The 17,580-nt window shown below is 46.2% G+C and overlaps 1 protein-coding gene across 2 annotated transcripts in view; it reads left to right on the forward strand.

The window, feature by feature from the left end:
* The window catches only part of PCSK9 (proprotein convertase subtilisin/kexin type 9), an 82,851-nt gene that overhangs the window by 31,588 nt on the left and 33,683 nt on the right, over positions 1 to 17,580 (forward strand). For both annotated transcript variants that reach the window (XM_063939664.1, XM_063939665.1), the window contains 3 exons: positions 9,182 to 9,365; positions 11,434 to 11,604; positions 13,264 to 13,412. In XM_063939664.1, coding sequence (XP_063795734.1) covers positions 9,182 to 9,365; positions 11,434 to 11,604; positions 13,264 to 13,412 — 504 coding nt within the window. The remainder of the gene's footprint in view (positions 1 to 9,181; positions 9,366 to 11,433; positions 11,605 to 13,263; positions 13,413 to 17,580) is intronic.

Below are 17,580 nucleotides of genomic sequence, written 5' to 3' on the forward strand. Positions count from 1 at the left end.
ATAGAGAGTGGATGTAATGGGCCAACAGGAACCCCTCTAGGAGTCTTATTTCGGGCACAGATGTCACATGCCCGAACCCACTGATCCACATCCTTAGCCACCGAGGGCCACCACACCGCCCTAGATAGCAACTCCCGAGTTCTGGCAATACCCGGGTGACCTGCCGACTTCTTGGCATGGAATTCCAGGAACACTCGCTGTCTTAACCTAGGAGGCACAAACAAAAGACCTACCGGAAGGTCTGGAGGAGCCTGCTCCTGTGCTCTAAGGACTAATGATAAGAGGTCCTGGGTAATGCCCACTTTAATACATGATGGGGAAACAATGGGCAACGGCTCCTCGGTGGTCTCCTGGATTGGAGCAAAACTCTGCGAGAGCGCATCAGCCTTGATGTTTTTTGACCCAGGGCGATATGTTATCAAAAAATTAAAGCGAGCAAAAAACAAAGCCCATCGTGCCTGCCTGGCATTGAGACGCTTTGCTGACTCTAAATATGCCAGATTCTTATGGTCAGTGAGAATTGAGACCACAAACTTAGCCCCCTCAAGCCAGTGTCTCCACTCCTCGAGTGCATCCTTAATAGCCAACAATTCCCGGTTACCCATGTCATAATTCATCTCGGCAGGCGAAAATTTACGGGAAAAGTAAGCACAGGGATGAAGGCGATTATCAGACACTCCCATCTGAGAAAGCACTGCCCCAATACCCATCTCAGAGGCATCCACCTCCACCACAAAAGGACGCTCTGGATCTGGGTGTCGCAGCACCTTGGCCGAAACAAATGCCCTTTTGAGACGGGCAAAAGCCGCTTTAGCCTCACAAGACCAGTGAGCAACATCCGCCCCTTTCTTAGTGAGTGCCACCAAGGGCGCCACTATAGACGAAAATCCAGCGATAAATCGTCTATAAAAATTCGCAAAGCCCAGGAAACGCTGAAGCGCCTTCAAACTAGTGGGCTGCACCCAATCCAGGACTGCCTGTACCTTGGAACCCTCCATTTGGAAACCTTCTGGGGAGATAATATATCCTAGAAATGCGATTTGCTGAACTTCAAATTCGCACTTCTCCAGCTTCGCCCCAAGCCGGTGGTCTCTGAGTTTCTGGAGGACTAAGCGTACATGCTTCCGATGTTCCTCCAGGGAATGGGAGAAGATTAGGATGTCATCTAAGTATACAACTAAGAATCTATCCAAATATTCCCTGAGCACATCATTCATGAAATCCTGGAAGACTGCCGGGGCATTACAGAGCCCAAAAGGCATCACCAAATATTCATAATGCCCTGAGTGGGTATTAAAGGCAGTCTTCCATTCATCCCCCTCTCTTATTCGGATTAGATTGTACGCACCGCGTAGGTCAATCTTAGAAAAAATGGTGGCAGTACGAAGCTGGTCAAACAAGACCGAAATGAGAGGCAGTGGGTATGAGTTTTTAATCGTGATACGGTTCAATTCCCTGAAGTCGATGCAGGGTCGCAACGAACCGTCCTTTTTACCCACGAAGAAGAACCCCGACCCAACTGGAGACTGTGAAGGTCTGATAAATCCCTTAGCCAAGTTCTCCTGAATGTACTCTGCCATAGCCTGAGTCTCAGGACGTGACAGGGAGTACAACCTGCTCTTGGGAAGCTTAGCATTTGGCAACAAATCAATGGCACAGTCATAGGGGCGATGGGGAGGTAGTACCTCTGCAACTTTTTTGGAGAACACGTCCGCAAAATCTGCATAACACCCTGGCAATCCTGGCAAACTTAGCTGCGAGAGCCTGACTGGAAGGCTCAAGCAACTCCTGAAACAATCAGTACCCCAACTAAGAATCTCCCCAGAGACCCAGTCAAATTGAGGATTGTGGGCCCTTAACCAGGGTGACCCCAACACCAATGGGGCAAAAGTACAGACAGTCACATAAAAGGACAATTTTTCAGAGTGTGTGGCTCCAATAAACAAAGAAATCTGGCTAGTGCAAGAGGTAATTTTACCTTGGGATAATGGTTCCCCGTTTAACCCACAAATCTCAATTTCCAATGCCAAGGGTACTAAGGGAACAGAGTGTTTCAGGGCGAATTGGCGGTCCATAAAAACCCCGTCGGCCCCACTGTCCACAAAGGCCTCAGTCTTGACAGTTTGACCGAGGATCTTCAAGGTCACCAGAATGATAAAAGTCTTCTTGGGAAATTCTGACTTCTGGCCTGACAGGATATTTCCCATCACCCTCAGGCCCTGAAGTTTTCCGGCTTTTCTGGGCATGATACTACCACATGACCTTTATTCCCACAGTACAAACACAACCCCTGCTGTCTCCTCCGCGTCTTCTCATGCGAGGAGAGGCGGGTAGCCCCAATCTGCATAGGCTCCTCGGAAAATTCCTCAGAGTCTGAGGTTCCCTTGGGAAGGAAGGAAATCTCAGTCTCCCTTTCAAGCCTACGCTCTCTCAGCCGTCTATCCACCCGGATGGATAACTGCATGAGCTGATCCAAGCTATCAGGCAAGGGATATTGTACCAGTTGGTCCTTTATCTGGTTAGAAAGACCTCTTCGGTACTGGTGTCTCAGGGCTGGGTCATTCCACTGGGTATCATGGGCCAACCTCCGAAACTCCGTACAGTAAACCTCAACTGGCCTTCGCCCTTGCTTAAGGATCGAAATCTGAGCCTCGGCTGAGGCCGTCTTGTCAGGGTCATCATACAACATGCCCAGTGCCGTAAAAAAAGCATCAACACTTTTAAGCGATGGACAGTCAGGCTGCAACCCATATGCCCAGACCTGTGGGTCTCCTTGTAGCAAGGAAATCACTATGCCCACCCGCTGAATCTCCGACCCAGAAGACTGAGGCCTAAGCCGGAAGTATAGCTTGCAGCTCTCCTTGAAACAAAAGAACTGCGAGCGATCTCCAGAGAAACGATCCGGGAGATTTACTTTCGGCTCCTTAACCCCTGCAGGTGCTGCTGCTGCGGGAGCTCCGCCAGCAGCCTGGGAGGTGTGCATTTTAATGGACAAATCATTAAATTGTCGAGTCAGGACCTGCACCTGATCGACCACCTGTTGCAACGTATTTTGAGGGGTATGCTCCATATTCCCACAAAATTTCAACAGGAGTATTAGGCTGCTGAATATGTTATGCACACCAGTGCCTGCAGGAAAGTACTGGTGTCAGAACTGTTATGCACTCCAGTGCCTGCAGGAATGCACTGGTGTCTGAACTGTTATGCAAAACAAATGGACTCACAGACAGACTGGGGAATATGACACAACGCACACAGAAGGTGATAGGGTAACAAAATACACACAAGGTGAACAGAGAAGCCCAGAGGCTAAGGAACTGGGTATCTCCCTTGTATTAGAACTGCTCAGATGGGAAAAGCAAGATGTTGTGTTTTAATACGTAGAGAACCCGAAATGCTGTTGCTAAGGGCAACAGCAAAACCCTAAAGGGTTACCAACGGGTGTGGCAGTAAACTCCTTGGTCAGAGATGGAATGATAGACACAAGGAGAGTCTCCACAATCCTAATTCTCACTTGCAGTGCACAGGTTCAGCTTACTGCCACTAAACTGACCCCTGACACCTAGCACAGTGAGACAGGATTAGACAGGCAAGTCTTAGAATACAGCCGCAAACTTGCTAAGTTCACAGAGTAGTAACAGAACCCCAGCAAGCTAAACGACTGACTCCAGTCTTACTGCTAGGTCTGGATTGGCAGAGTGTAATACCAAATCCCCAGGCCTATTTGCAGTAAGCAACAAACAAATACAAAGCTACACAGTACTGGTTAACTTTCAGGAACTGACTAACCAACAAAGATTCAGCAGCATCTGCTTACCCTGAGAAGAGGCCTTATAAAGCAGGTGCTGTCCACGCCCCACTCAGACCTCACAGACTGTGAGCACAAAAACCAGCACCGGATCCCCTGCCGTGCACAGAGCCTATAACCACTGCACAGCAAAAGACCCGAACCGGAGTATCAGCTGCGCTCAGGTTACTCCGCTAGCACTTGTCTCCCGGTTGCCATGACGACGTGGCAGCACAGGGCAGGAGACCCTAACAGTCAGAAGAAGTTTAACTTGGACTGCTAGTGCTCTCAGAGTGTGAAAGAATCCTGCAGCAGTCTGTGGCTGTGATACTCAGTGTCTGCAAAGCCTGCCGCGTGCTCCTCTCTTCAAACAGTGAGTAACCATGGATAAACTAGCTCCTCCAACCGGCATGCTGCTGATGTCTGGTAACTTGTCTGAAAACTGGAAAAGATTTAAGCAAAGGATTAATATATATCTTGCTGCATGTGGAGCTGATACAGAGGCTGACAAAACTAAGGCATCCATTTTCCTCCATGTGATAGAAGAGGATGTGCTGGACATTTATAATAGTTTTCAGTTTGCTGAGGGGCAGAATATGGTGCTATCTTCTAGAATGCAAAAGTTTGAAGATTACTTTGTGCCAAGAAAAAATGTGACATATGAAAGATAAGTTTTTCACATGTGATCAGAAGTCTGGAGATGGATTTCAGTATGTTACAGAGCTGCAATCACTCAGTAAAACCTGTGAGTTTGGTGATTTAAAGGATTCACTGATTAGAGATCGTATTGTCTGTGGAATACCTGATAATGGACTCAGAGAGAGACTGCTGAGAGAGCAAGACCTAACACTAGAAAAGGCAGTGACTATGTGTAGATCTGCAGAAATAACTAGATTTCAAGCCAAAAAGTTACACAAGGACGCTGATGCTGCTGTATATGTAGTGCAGAAAACAGAACCAAGCAAACCTCCATTCTCAAGAATGAAGCAGTCTAAGCCACAGTCTAATAAGGAAATGTGTAGTAGATGTGGAAATGCTCACAATCCTAAAATGTGCCCTGCTTATGGTAAAACCTGCATGAAATGTGGTAGAATAAATCACTTTGCCAAATGCTGTAAAATGAAAAGTGAAACAACCAAAGTGCATGCTGTTAAACAAACAAAGGAATTCTTTGTGGATTGCATTGAACTTTGCAGTGCAGATAAGAAAGAATGGATTGTCCCTTTAACTGTGAACGAGATTGTCATTCCCTTTAAGCTTGATACTGGCGCGCAGGTGAATTTAATATAATTTCAAGACTATAAGACTTTTAGAGTAAAACCTAAAATTCATCCAGCTAAAGTGAAAGTTACAGGGTACACTAGGGAAGAAATTCCTGTGAAAGGTACATGCTTAGTGACACTAAAATATAAGGGACAACAGTTTAAAACATCTCTACTGATTGTGGATAAAAATGTGCAACCGATTCTAGGATTAAGTTCCTGTGAGAAACTAAGCTTGCTAAAGAAAGTTTTTATGGTGACATCACAAGTAGAAGATGACTGCAAATCGATGTTTACAGAATACAGAGAGTTGTTTGAAGGTCTAGGTTGTTTGCCTGGAGAGCATAAAATAAATATAGACACACAAGTTTCTTCAGTGATACACCCCTGTAGAAAAGTGCCGTTTGCGCTGAGAGAAAAACTGAAACAAGAGTTAATCGCATGGAATCCTTGGGTGTGATACAGAAAGTTGATGAGCCTACTGAATGGGTAAGCTCCTTACTAATTGTTGAAAATAAAAATGGACAACCCAGAATATGTCTAGACCCCAGAGATTTAAACAAAGCTATTAAACGAGAACATTTCAAACTACCAACCAGAGATGAAATCATGTCGAAATTTGCGGGAGCAAAATGGTTCAGTAAATTGGACGCATCTTCAGGATTCTGGCAAATAAAGCTAGATGAGGCCAGCTCAAGCTTTGTACATTTAATACACCAGAAGGTAGATACAGATTTCTTCGACTACCATATGGAATATTGTCTGCTCCAGAAGTATATCACAAAACGATACACATGATTTTTTTAACATATTCCAGGTGTTGAAACAATGATGGATGACATTATTGTCTGGGGATCTACAAAGGAAGAACATGATTCTAGATTGAGACAAGTAATGGAACTTGTCAAGAAAGTGAATCTAAAGCTAAACAAGGACAAATTTGAATTTGGCGTGAATACACTTACCTTTATGGGCGACGTGGTCTCGGATCAAGGTATAAAACCAGACCCAAGGAAAATATCAGCCATAGTGAACATGGAACGTCCTAACAACAAAGACGACGTCAGAAGATTCCTAGGGATGATTACTTACTTAGGAAAGTTTATTTCTCAACTCTCTGAACGAACAGCCTCTCTTAGATGGTTGTTGGACAAAGATAACGAGTGGATGTGGTCACATGAACAAGAAGAAAGTTGGCAAAACTTGAAACAGATCATTACAGAGCAACCAGTGGTAAAATTCTTTGATCCTGCGAAAAGAATAAGAATTTCAGCAGATGCTTCGCAATTTGGCCTAGGCTCAGTGCTGTTAAAAGAACATGAGGATACATGGCAACCAGTAATCTATGCATCAAGAGCACTGACAAGTGCTGAAACAAGGTATGCTCAGATAGAAAAAGAACTTCTAGCGATCACATATGCATGTGAGCGATTTCATCAGTTTGTGTATGGTCAAACATTTACAGTGGAAACTGACCACAAGCCATTGGTAGCTATCATGACTAAATCATTACATGACTGTCCCATGAGAATTCAACGAATGCTTATCAGACTACAGAAATATGATGTACACTTGCTGTACTGTCCCGGCAAATACATGTACATTGCTGATACACTTTCTCGTGCTGTGGACAAAAGTGAAGGTTCCAAAAGTCTGATGGATGAAGAGATAGAAGCCTATGTTAATTTGATCGTAGCTTCTCTACCAGTGTCTCTTGCAAGACAAGAACAGATTAGGAAAGAAACTGAGACAGATGACACAATGAAAGTGTTGAAAGATATCATTCTGAAAGGTTGGCCAGCAGAAAAACATGCGTGCCCGCTGTCTATCCATGATTATTGAATGTACCGCAGTGACCTTACAGTTGTCGATGGTATTATTTACAAAGGCAATAGGTTTGTCATACCTGCACGACTAAGAAAAACTATGCTGTGCAAGATACATGAAGGCCACTTAGGAGAAGAAAAATGTAAGCGGAGAGCGCGTGAAGTTATGTATTGGCCAAGAATGAACCAAGACATAGCACAGACTACAGCTACATGTGAATTATGTCTTACGTATAGACCGAAACAACAAGTCGAGCCACTGAGTCCTCACGCAGTGCTAGAGAGACCATACAAGAAAGTTGGTTCAGATTTGTTTGATTGTAATGGGAAAACGTACATTGTCATGACTGATTATTACTCTAACTACCCTGAGGTGAAGACACTACATACAACTACTAGTAAAGCCGTAATCAATTGCATGAAGTCAATCTTTGCAAGGCATGGTGTTCCTATGGAAGTGTTCATTGACAATGGTCCTCAGTTTTCAAGTGCTAAATTTAGACAATTTGCTGATGAGTGGGAATTTGTCCATACTACGTCATGTCCCCACTATCCACGCTCAAATGGGTTGGTGGAAAGTTCAGCAAAAACTGTAAAGAGTCTCATGAAAAAAGCTCAAGAAGGTAAAGAAGATTTATACAAAAGTCTTTTAATCTACCGCAGTACACCTTTACAGAATGATCTTTCTCCTGCACAAATGCTGATGGGAAGGAGGATTAGAGCAAATCTCCCGATACATGATGAACTGCTTAATACACATAACTCAGCGTTGGTCAGACTGAGTAAGGAACGTCAACAGGCGAAACAGAAACTGTTCCATGACAGGCGAGCAAAAAGCTTATCTGATCTAAAATCGGGTGACCAAGTCCATCTCAGAGATCATGAGAAAGGTATTTGGGTGCAGAAAGGTATTGTGCAAGCACAAGTAGCACCAAGATCTTATACTATACGTACAGAGCGTGGAACGGAAGTAAGAAGAAATCGGGTGGATTTAAGATCTCAACCTAACCATAATGAAGACAACATGACTGAAGAATACCCTTCATCTGACATGTATGATGATCCTGATAATGGTGAACAAACCACGATTCTAGAAAGGTCCAACATGGTTGATGAAACACAGACTGTGTATGAAAGACCCAAAAGGGAAATATACAGACCTGAGAGACTCATTGAAATGTGTTAAATGATGTTCCTAATATGACGTTGTTAATTGTTGCATTGAAGCGTACAGGGCTTATCTTTAAAGAAAAGAGGATGTGATGTTAGTGACGTGTATTAGAATGCTTAATATTTGTAGACACTCCCTTACTAATATGTGTAAGCCTGAATCTTCAGTGATGGTCCCTGGGACCAGGGGGATGCTGGGAAGTGGGTGGTCCAGTGTGCAGTGTGCCTGGAGTTGGTGATGGAATAAGACAGCACAGCAGTGAACTCACATGTTTCTGTGTCCTTATGACTGGATTTACAAACATATGAACAAAACAAAAGTGGGGCCTGTTTATATATGGAGGCCTGAAGCTGTAGCTCCATCTGCCCCATTGTTAATCTGGCCTAGCTTTAAGGTTATTTATAGAGGGGTACTGAGGACAGTGCCAGTGTATTAGAATACTTAATATTTGTAGACACTCCCTTACTAATATGTTTAAGCCTGAATCTTCAGTGATGGTCCCTGGGACCAGGGGGATGCTGGGAAGTGGGGGGTCCAGTGTGCAGTGTGCCCGGAGTTGGTGATGGAATAAAACAGCATAGCAGTGAACTCACATGTCTCTGTGTCCTTATGACTGGATTTACAAATGTATGAACAAAACAAAAGTGGGGCCTGTTTATATATGGAGGCCTGGAGCTGTAGCTCCATCTGCCCCATTGTTAATCTGGCCTAGCTTTAAGGTGATTTATAGAGGGGTACTGAGGACAGTGCCAGTGTATTAGAATGCTTAATATTTGTAGACACTCCCTTACTAATATGTGTAAGCTTGAATCTTCAGTGATGGTCCCTGGGACCAGGGGGATGCTGGGAAGTGGGGGGTCCAGTGTGCAGTGTGCCTGGAGTTGGTGATGGAATAAAACAGCACAGCAGTGAACTCACATGTCTCTGTGTCCTTATGACTGGATTTACAAACATATGAACAAAACAAAAGTGGGGCCTGTTTATATATGGAGGCCTGGAGCTGTAGCTCCATCTACCCCATTGTTAATCTGGCCTAGCTTTAAGGTGATTTATAGAGGGGTACTGAGGACAGTGCCAGATAATCAGATTTGCAGATAGAACATAATGTAGCTTGTTGGCTCTTTCTTATGTGCAGGTTATTACGGTTGGAGCTACCAACTATGAGGACCAGCCGGTTACAATGGGAGTGCTTGGCACTAATTTTGGCAATTGTGTGGATATGTTTGCACCGGGAGATGATATCATTGGGGCATCCAGTGATTGCAGTACGTGTTTCACATCTAAGAGTGGAACATCTCAAGCAGCAGCACATGTGGCAGGTACGGACGAGCACACCGTCATTTCATGAACGCATTTAATTTTATAATCTGACAGATGGGTGGAGAGTAATACAGTGCTGAAGTCTGGTAGTTGCTGCTGCAAAACCATTGACATGTTTCTTCTCAAAGTGCTTGATATATATACATTTGATAGAGTTTTTATGTTTCATAAGCCATATTTTTAACTGATTAGTGGTTAGGTCACCACTGGAGTTTCAAGATATATATTCAGGGCCTCACTTAACAGCATATTTAAAAATATTTTTTGTACTAATATAATGTGAAAACAGGTGTTTTCACACCCTTTTCACTTAATTTTAATATTACCAAAATGTATGAAAGTGCTGTTGGAGGAGTTTTCATAAAAAACTCCTTCAAACCCTTAAATTGGCAAATTTTAGTAGGCAGATCCCATTTCCCATACTAGTAATGGGAAATGCGATCTGTTCAAATTTACCAATGTTATATTGTTAAAAAATACCGGAGGGAGCCTTGCAATAATAACGCCATCTTCAGATGGCATTATGCAAGCTTCCCTGTTTCCCCTACTCCTGCTCTGCCCTTCCTACATGCTGAAAGGCAGAGCAGAACCAGAGTCGGTGTGCTTGCACAGCCAGTGTGTCTAAACAAACCACAGACTGATCACAGAGAATATAAATAAGTATAATAGAAAATAAATAAAATAAAACTTACCTGAACCCGGTGATCAGTGAGCTCCTTCTCTGTGACCCGGTCACCTGATCTGTACAGACAACTGAGATGTCTACCGGGACTGTCACTGCAACTCAGCTGACCGCACAGATCTGCTAGTTGGGTCACAGAGAAGGAGCCCGCCGATCACAGCATGCAGGGAAGTGTTAATTTCTTGTTTTGGAGAGGGGCAGGAGAGGAGGCAGGAAGCCTGGCAGCAGTATGGGGGCCGGGGTATACTCAGGAGCACAGCGGGAACAGGGGAAGGTGTGTGTGTGTTTGGAGGGGCAGTTGGAGGGGAGGGGAGCAGGGACAGGAGCACAGTGGAGAGGTAGCCGGTATTTTTTTTTTTTTTTAAATACCCTAAGAAGTGCAGGGAGGGGATTTGCAAGGACATAGGTTTTCACAAGCTATGTCACTGCATGCTGATTTTAATACATTCTTACGATATTTAGAAATATCACAATGTGAATGTTGCATAAAAGTTAGTTGATTGTTCTTCTCTTCTCCCACTTCCCCCAAACCAAAAAGTTTAAAAATGCTATTGAAAGATGACACAAGATAACCTTGCTATAGCATAGACCAGGGAATCCCAACCACGGTTCTCAAGGCACACTAACAGTCCAGGTTTTAGTGAGATCCATGCTGAGCACCAATTGTTGAATCAAAATACCTGAAGTACTAATTAAGTCAGCTTGCTCAAGTATGGCTATCCTTAAAACATGGAATGTTAATGTGGTTGGGAATCCCTGTCCTAGACTGTAGGGTATCTACAGCGACGTACTGTAACCAGAGGCAGCTATCACATTAGGCATAGGGAAAATAAACCTAGAAAAACACTTAAATGTCAATTTCCTTGCCGCAAAATTGTAAATCATCAGGATTTACCCTGCTGGCAGATCTATTAATCCTTCATAATGTTAAAAAGCACACCCAACTTTTATACAAATGCTATGTATAATGTCTAATGGATGTGAAGGGTGCCATCACTTTTACCTCCCTAGCAAATGTGGCTAGGCACAAGTACTTAAAGCAGCAATCCCATGAATACATTTGTTTGTTATTTCTTATATAAATTACTGTAGCAGGCTGTAGAAACTTGGTAATTACCATTTTCTTTAGCTGCTATTAATGATTTACAATATAGCAGCTTTTACACAGAATCATGTGACTACCATGGCAACCACAGTCACATGATGTAGTCAGGAGAGAGGCTTTTCAACATGCCTCTGATCTCTGTCTGCACTGTAATATCTCCCCCATCTGTGATCACATGACATGATGAGAGAATGAGTCTTTGTGTGTGTGACTGCCAGCCAAACTTAGGTCTGTCTTCCAGAGAGATTCTGAAAAGGAGATAATGATTTATCTGATTTAGGTATTGCGGCAATGATACTAAACGGAAGGCCGGATCTGACTGTGACAGAATTAAGACAGAGACTTATCCATTTCTCCACCAAGAACGTCATCAATGAAGCCTGGTTCCCTGATAACCAGAGACTAATCACTCCTAACAGGGTCGCCGGATTACCTGTCAAATTAGTTAATGGTAAGTTACTACATGTAAAAAACCATAATTAAACACATTATTTGCTACCTTATTATACTAGTTATATTGTCCCTATAAGTATAACATGAATACAGAGGCATAGCTAGAAACTACCGAGATATAACCAGGAACCAGGACACTAATGGGCCCTACACACCTAGCGACCCGCCGCGGAGCTGTCCGACGACCGATATGGCAGAGGGGCGACCCGGTGGCGGTGGGGAATTTCTTCACTTCCCCCGTCACCCGGCTACATAGCACTGCATAGATTGTCCATATTGGCCTGCATGTTTAAACGAGACGGAACCAGCGATGAACGAGCGCGGGGCCGCACATCGTTCATCGCTGGTGCCTACACACTGAAAGATATGAACGGTATCTCATTCATTAATGAACAAGATCGTTCATATCTTTCACTGGTATCGACCAGTGTGTGGGGCCCTTAAGCCTTGTAGTTAAGGGGGTCATTCCGACCCGATTGCTCGCTGCAGTTTGTCGCAGCGCAGCGATCAGGTCAGAACTCCGCATGCGCCGGCACCGCAGTGCGCCGGCGCATGGCAGTCGTCGCTGCCTAGCAATCGCCTCTGAGACAGAGGCGGTCGCTGGGCGGGAGGGGGCTGAACGGCGGCGTTAAGCCGCCGTTTAGTAGGCGCAATCCGCCCAACGCAGGCATGGCCGGACCGTTGGGGGGGGCGTGCCGCGGCGGCTGCATGATGTCTCACGCAGCCGCTACAGTCAGCGGCAGCCACACACAACTCCTGGCCAGCCGCAGCGCTGGCCGGGAGTTACTTCGCAATTACAAGAGCATCGCCGCTGTGCGATGCTTTTGTATTTGTGCGGGGGAAGCGGCACTGACATGCGGGGCGGACCTGTGCTGGGCGTCCCCCCGCATGTCAGGGAAGATGATCGTAGCTGTGCTAAATTTAGCACAGCTACGATCAACTCAGAATGAACCCCTAAGTACCACCCCTTTTTTAGTATGTTATGCTTTCCAAAGGTCTGATAACAAGAACACAAAAAATAAATGAAGGTACTATAGGAGTGGCACTATGCAGCTATATATATATATATATATATATATATATACACACACACTGTTGAGTCACCTTAATCATGACTGCCTCCTACATTTGACATCAGCGGCTCGTAGCCCATGAAGACCATAACATGTCGTCCGCTGGCATGGTGGGTATGTAAGGTGTGCGATAGGCGGTCTGCACACATATCGCCGTCGTTGTCATGTGTGAAAGGGGCGATTTATCTAACTTGCAAAAAGGGGTTATTATCGGCTTTCGTGCCAAGGGTGGAGGTATATCTGAAATAGCGCAGTTTGTGAACTGTTCGCGTGCTGCTGTGGTGAGGGTGGACAAATGGCAACATTGCCAATAACCGACGCGGAAACTGCGGAGCACCACGTGCCATTGATGTGAGAGGTGAACGTCGGCTACAAAGGTGTGTGAGGGCTAACCGACACGCTACAGCACAACACAACACACTCTGCTTCACCTGCATACAGAAATGTATACACATCTGCTCTCTGATGAGCCATACGTATTATACACCATAACATAGTTTCCATTATCACCTATTTATGCATACTTTGCTCAAACAGCAGGGGTGAAACATTCGCATATTTTAACACGTTATTGTGTATTTTAGACGAGCAGCTTTTATGTCGCACAGTTTGGTCACAACGATCAGGATTTGCCCGCACAGCAACCACCTCAGTCCAGTGCACCGGGAACGAGGAAATGTTCAGCTGCTCCAGTTTTTCTAGAAATGGAAAAAGAAAGGGAGAACAGATAGAGGTATGTACATAATAACACGCTGTACAGCGTAATATCCAGAAGGACCGGGATGATTTACAACAGAGGGGGTAAATCAAACCTGATCGTAGCAGCAAATTTGTTAGCAGTTGGGAAAACCATGGCCCTCATTCCGAGTTGATCGCTCGCTGGCTACTTTTAGCAGCCGTGCAAACGCATTGTCACCGTCCACTGGGGAGTGTATTTTCGCTTTGCAGAAGTGCGAACGCTTGTGCAGCAGGGCGCCTGCAAAATCATTTTGTGCAAAACAAGACCAGCCCTGTAGTTACTCATCGTGTGCGTTGATTCTAACGACGGAGGGACGGCTTTTGATGTCACACACCCGCCCAGCGAACGCCCAGCCACGCATGCATTTTTTCTGCCAAGCCCGCGTTTTTCTAAGCACTCTCTGAAAACGGTCAGTGGACACCCAGAAACGCCCACTTCATGTCAATATTCCTGCGTTCGGCCGTGCGACTGGAATGTTCGTTAGACTCTGTGCAAACCCACGATGCTCATTGTACACGTACAACGCGCCTGTGCATTGCGGTGCATACGCAAGCGAAGAAATACCGATTTTTAGCCTGATCGCTGCGAACAACGGCAGCTAGCGATCAAATCAGAATGACCCCCCATGTGCACTGCACGTGTGGCAGATATAACATTTGCAGAGAGAGTTAGATTTGGGTGGGTTATTTTGTTTCTGTGCAGGGTAAATACCGGCTGCTTTATTTTTACACTGCAATTTCGATTTCAGTTTGAACACACCCCACCCAAATCTAACTCTCTCTGCACATGTTATATCGGGTGTAGTATGTTATGCCGGCGGTCGGGCTCCCGGCGGACAGCATTCCGGTGCCAGAATCCCGACCGCCGGCATACCGACAGCTGGGCAAGCGCAAATGAGCCCCTTGCGGGCTCGCTGCGCTCGCCATGCTGCGGGCACGGTTTATCCCTCCAGGGGGGTCGTGGTCCCCGAAGAGGGAGAAAAGCTGTCGGTATGCTGTCGGTCGGGATTCCGACACCGGTATGCTGGTCGTCGGGAGCCCGGCCGCCGGCAAATCTTCCCCCCCCTGCAGTACACATGGGGGGTCATTCCGAGTTGATCGCTCGCTAGCAACTTTTTGCTGTGCTGCGATCAGATAGTCGCCACCTATGGGGGAGTGTATTTTCACTTTGCAAGTGTGCGAACACTTTTGCAGCCGACAGCACAAAAAAGTTTTTTGTAGTTTCTGAGTAGCTGTGGACTTAGCCGCTGCAATCACTTCAGTCTTTTTGGTCCCGGAATTGAAGTCAGACACCCGCCCTGTGAACGCTTGGACACGCCTGCGTTTTTCCAAACACTCCCAGAAAACGGTCAGTTGACACCCACAAACGCCCTCTTCCTGTCAATCACCTTGCGATCGGCTGTGCGAATGGTTTCTTTGTTAAATCCATTGCCCAGCACCGATCCTCTTTTATTATTTATTTATTTATTACCAGTTATTTATATAGCGCACACATATTTCGCAGCGCTTTACAGAGAATATTCGGTCATTCACATAAGTCCCTGCCCCAGTGGAGCTTACAATCTATATTTCCTATCACATGTACACGCACACACATTCACGCTAGGGTTAATTTTGTTGGGAGCCAATTAACCTACCAGTATATTTTTGGATTGTGGGAGGAAACCGGAGCACCCGGAGGAAACCCACGGAAGTACGGGGAGAATATACAAACTCCACACAGTTAGGGCCATGGTGGGAATCGAACCCATGACCTCAGTGCTGTGAGGCAGTAATGCTAACCATTACACCATCCGTACTGCCTCTTTTGTACCCGTACGATGCGCCTGCGCACTGCGGTGCATATGCATGCGCAGTTTTGCCGAGATTTAACCTGATCGCAGCGCTGCAATAAGTTGCTAGCGAGCGATCAACTCAGAATGACCCCCATGGTTTTGTCCAACTGCTAACAAATTTGCTGCTACGATCAGGTCTGAATCCCTAGATTTCTCTTACGTCCTAGAGGATGCTGGGGACTCTGTAAGGACCATGGGGTATAGACGGGCTCCGCAGGAGACATGGGCACTACAAAGAACTTTAGAATGGGTGTGCACTGGCTCCTCCCCCTATGCCCCTCCTCCAGACCTCAGTTAGATCCTGTGCCCAGAGGAGACTGGGTGCATTACAGGGGAGCTCTCCTGAGTTTCTCTGAAAAAAAGAATTTTTTCTTAGGTTTTTTATTTTCAGGGAGCCCTGCTGGCAACAGGCTCCCTGCGTCGTGGGACTGAGGGGAGAGAAGCAGACCTACTTAAGTGATAGGCTCTGCTTCTTAGGCTACTGGACGGACACCATTAGCTCCAGAGGGTCGGAACGCAGGTCTCACCCTAGCCGTTCGTCCCAGAGCCGCGCCGCCGTCCTCCTTGCAGAGCCAGTAGATAGAAGCCGGGTGAGTATGAGAAGACAGAAGACTTCAAAGGCGGCAGAAGACTTCTGATCTTCACTGAGGTAACGCGCAGCGATAATGCTGCGCGCCATTGCTCCCACACACACACACTACAGGCACGGATGGGTGCAGGGCGCAGGGGGGGCGCCCTGGGCAGCAATAAAACCTCTTGGCTGGCAATATGAAGTATATATACTGCAGAGGCATTAGATATAGGAACCCCCGCCAGTATTATATGTTTGAGCGGGACCGAAGCCCGCCGCCGAGGGGGCGGAGCTTGATTCCACAGCACTAACCAGCGCCATTTTCTCCACAGCAAGCTGCTGAGAAGCTGGCTCCCCGGACTCTCCCCTGCTGAACACGGTGACAGAGGGCTTAAAAAGAGGGGGGGGGGCACATATATTTGGCGCAGTGAGTGTATATTGAATACATATATAAAAAGCGCTGTGCATCTGGGAATTGTTTTTCCAGGGTCATTTGGCGCTGGGTGTGTGCTGGCATACTCTCTCTCTGTCTCTCCAAAGGGCCTTTTTGGGGAACTGTCTCCAGATTAGATATTTCCCTGAGTGTGTGGGAGTGTCGGTACGTGTGTGTCGGCATGTCTGAAGCGGAAGGCTCTTCTAGGGAGGAGGTGGAGCAAATGAGTGTGGTGTCTCCGTCGGCAACGCCAACAGCTGATTGGTTGGACATGTGGAATGTTTTAAATGTAAATGTAAATTTATTACATAAGAGGTTGGACAAAGCAGAGTCCAGGGAAAATGCAGGGAGTCAATCCTTGCCTTTCACAATGTCACAGGGCCCTTCTGGGTCTCAGAAGCGCCCACTAACCCAAGTAGCAGACACGGATACCGACACGAATTCTGACTCCAGTGTCGACTACGATGATGCGAGGTTGCAGCCAAAGTTGGCAAAAAGTATTCATTATATGATTATTGCAATAAAAGATGTGTTGCATATCACAGATGACCCCTCTGTCCCTGACACGAGGGTCCACATGTTTAAAGAAAAGAAACCTGAGGTTACTTTCCCCCCTTCTCATGAGCTAAATTAGTTGTTTGAAAGGGCTTGGGAAACTCCAGACAAGAAACTGCAAATTCCCAAGAGGATTCTTATGGCGTATCCTTTCCCGGCTAAGGACAGGGTATGGTGGGAATCCTCCCCCGGGGTGACAAGGCGTGAACGCGCTTATCCAAAAAGGTGGCGCTGCCGTCTCAAGATACGGCAGCCCTCAAGGATCCTGCTGATCGCAGGCAGGAAACTACCTTGAAGTTGATTTATACACATACTGGTAGAGAGTTCACATCCATAGGCTTACACGGATCTCCTGCAGCTCAGGGGCCCAAGAGGCCATGGTAACCCTCCGGCCCTGCATGTAAAGTATGGGAGGGCGCAAATTTATATTTTGCAGGAGGGCGCCGAACACCCTAGCACCGGCCCTGTCTCCAGACAAGAAACTGCAGATTCCCAAAAGGATTCTTATGGCGTATCCTTTCCCGACTAAGGACAGGATACGGTGGGAATCCTCCCCAAGGGTAGACAAAGCGTTGACACGCTTATCCAAAAAGGTAGCACTGCCATCCCAAGATACAGCTACCCCCAGGGATCCTGCTGATCGCAAGCAGGAGGCTACCTTAAAGTCTATTTACACACACTCTGGTACCTTGCTCAGACCGGTGATAGCGTCGGCTTGGGTTTGCAGCGCTGTAGCAGCTTGGACGGATACCTTGTCTGCTGAAATTGA

This window comes from Pseudophryne corroboree, chromosome 9 (genome assembly GCF_028390025.1).
Source record: "Pseudophryne corroboree isolate aPseCor3 chromosome 9, aPseCor3.hap2, whole genome shotgun sequence".
In the NCBI taxonomy this organism is placed as follows: domain Eukaryota; kingdom Metazoa; phylum Chordata; class Amphibia; order Anura; family Myobatrachidae; genus Pseudophryne; species Pseudophryne corroboree.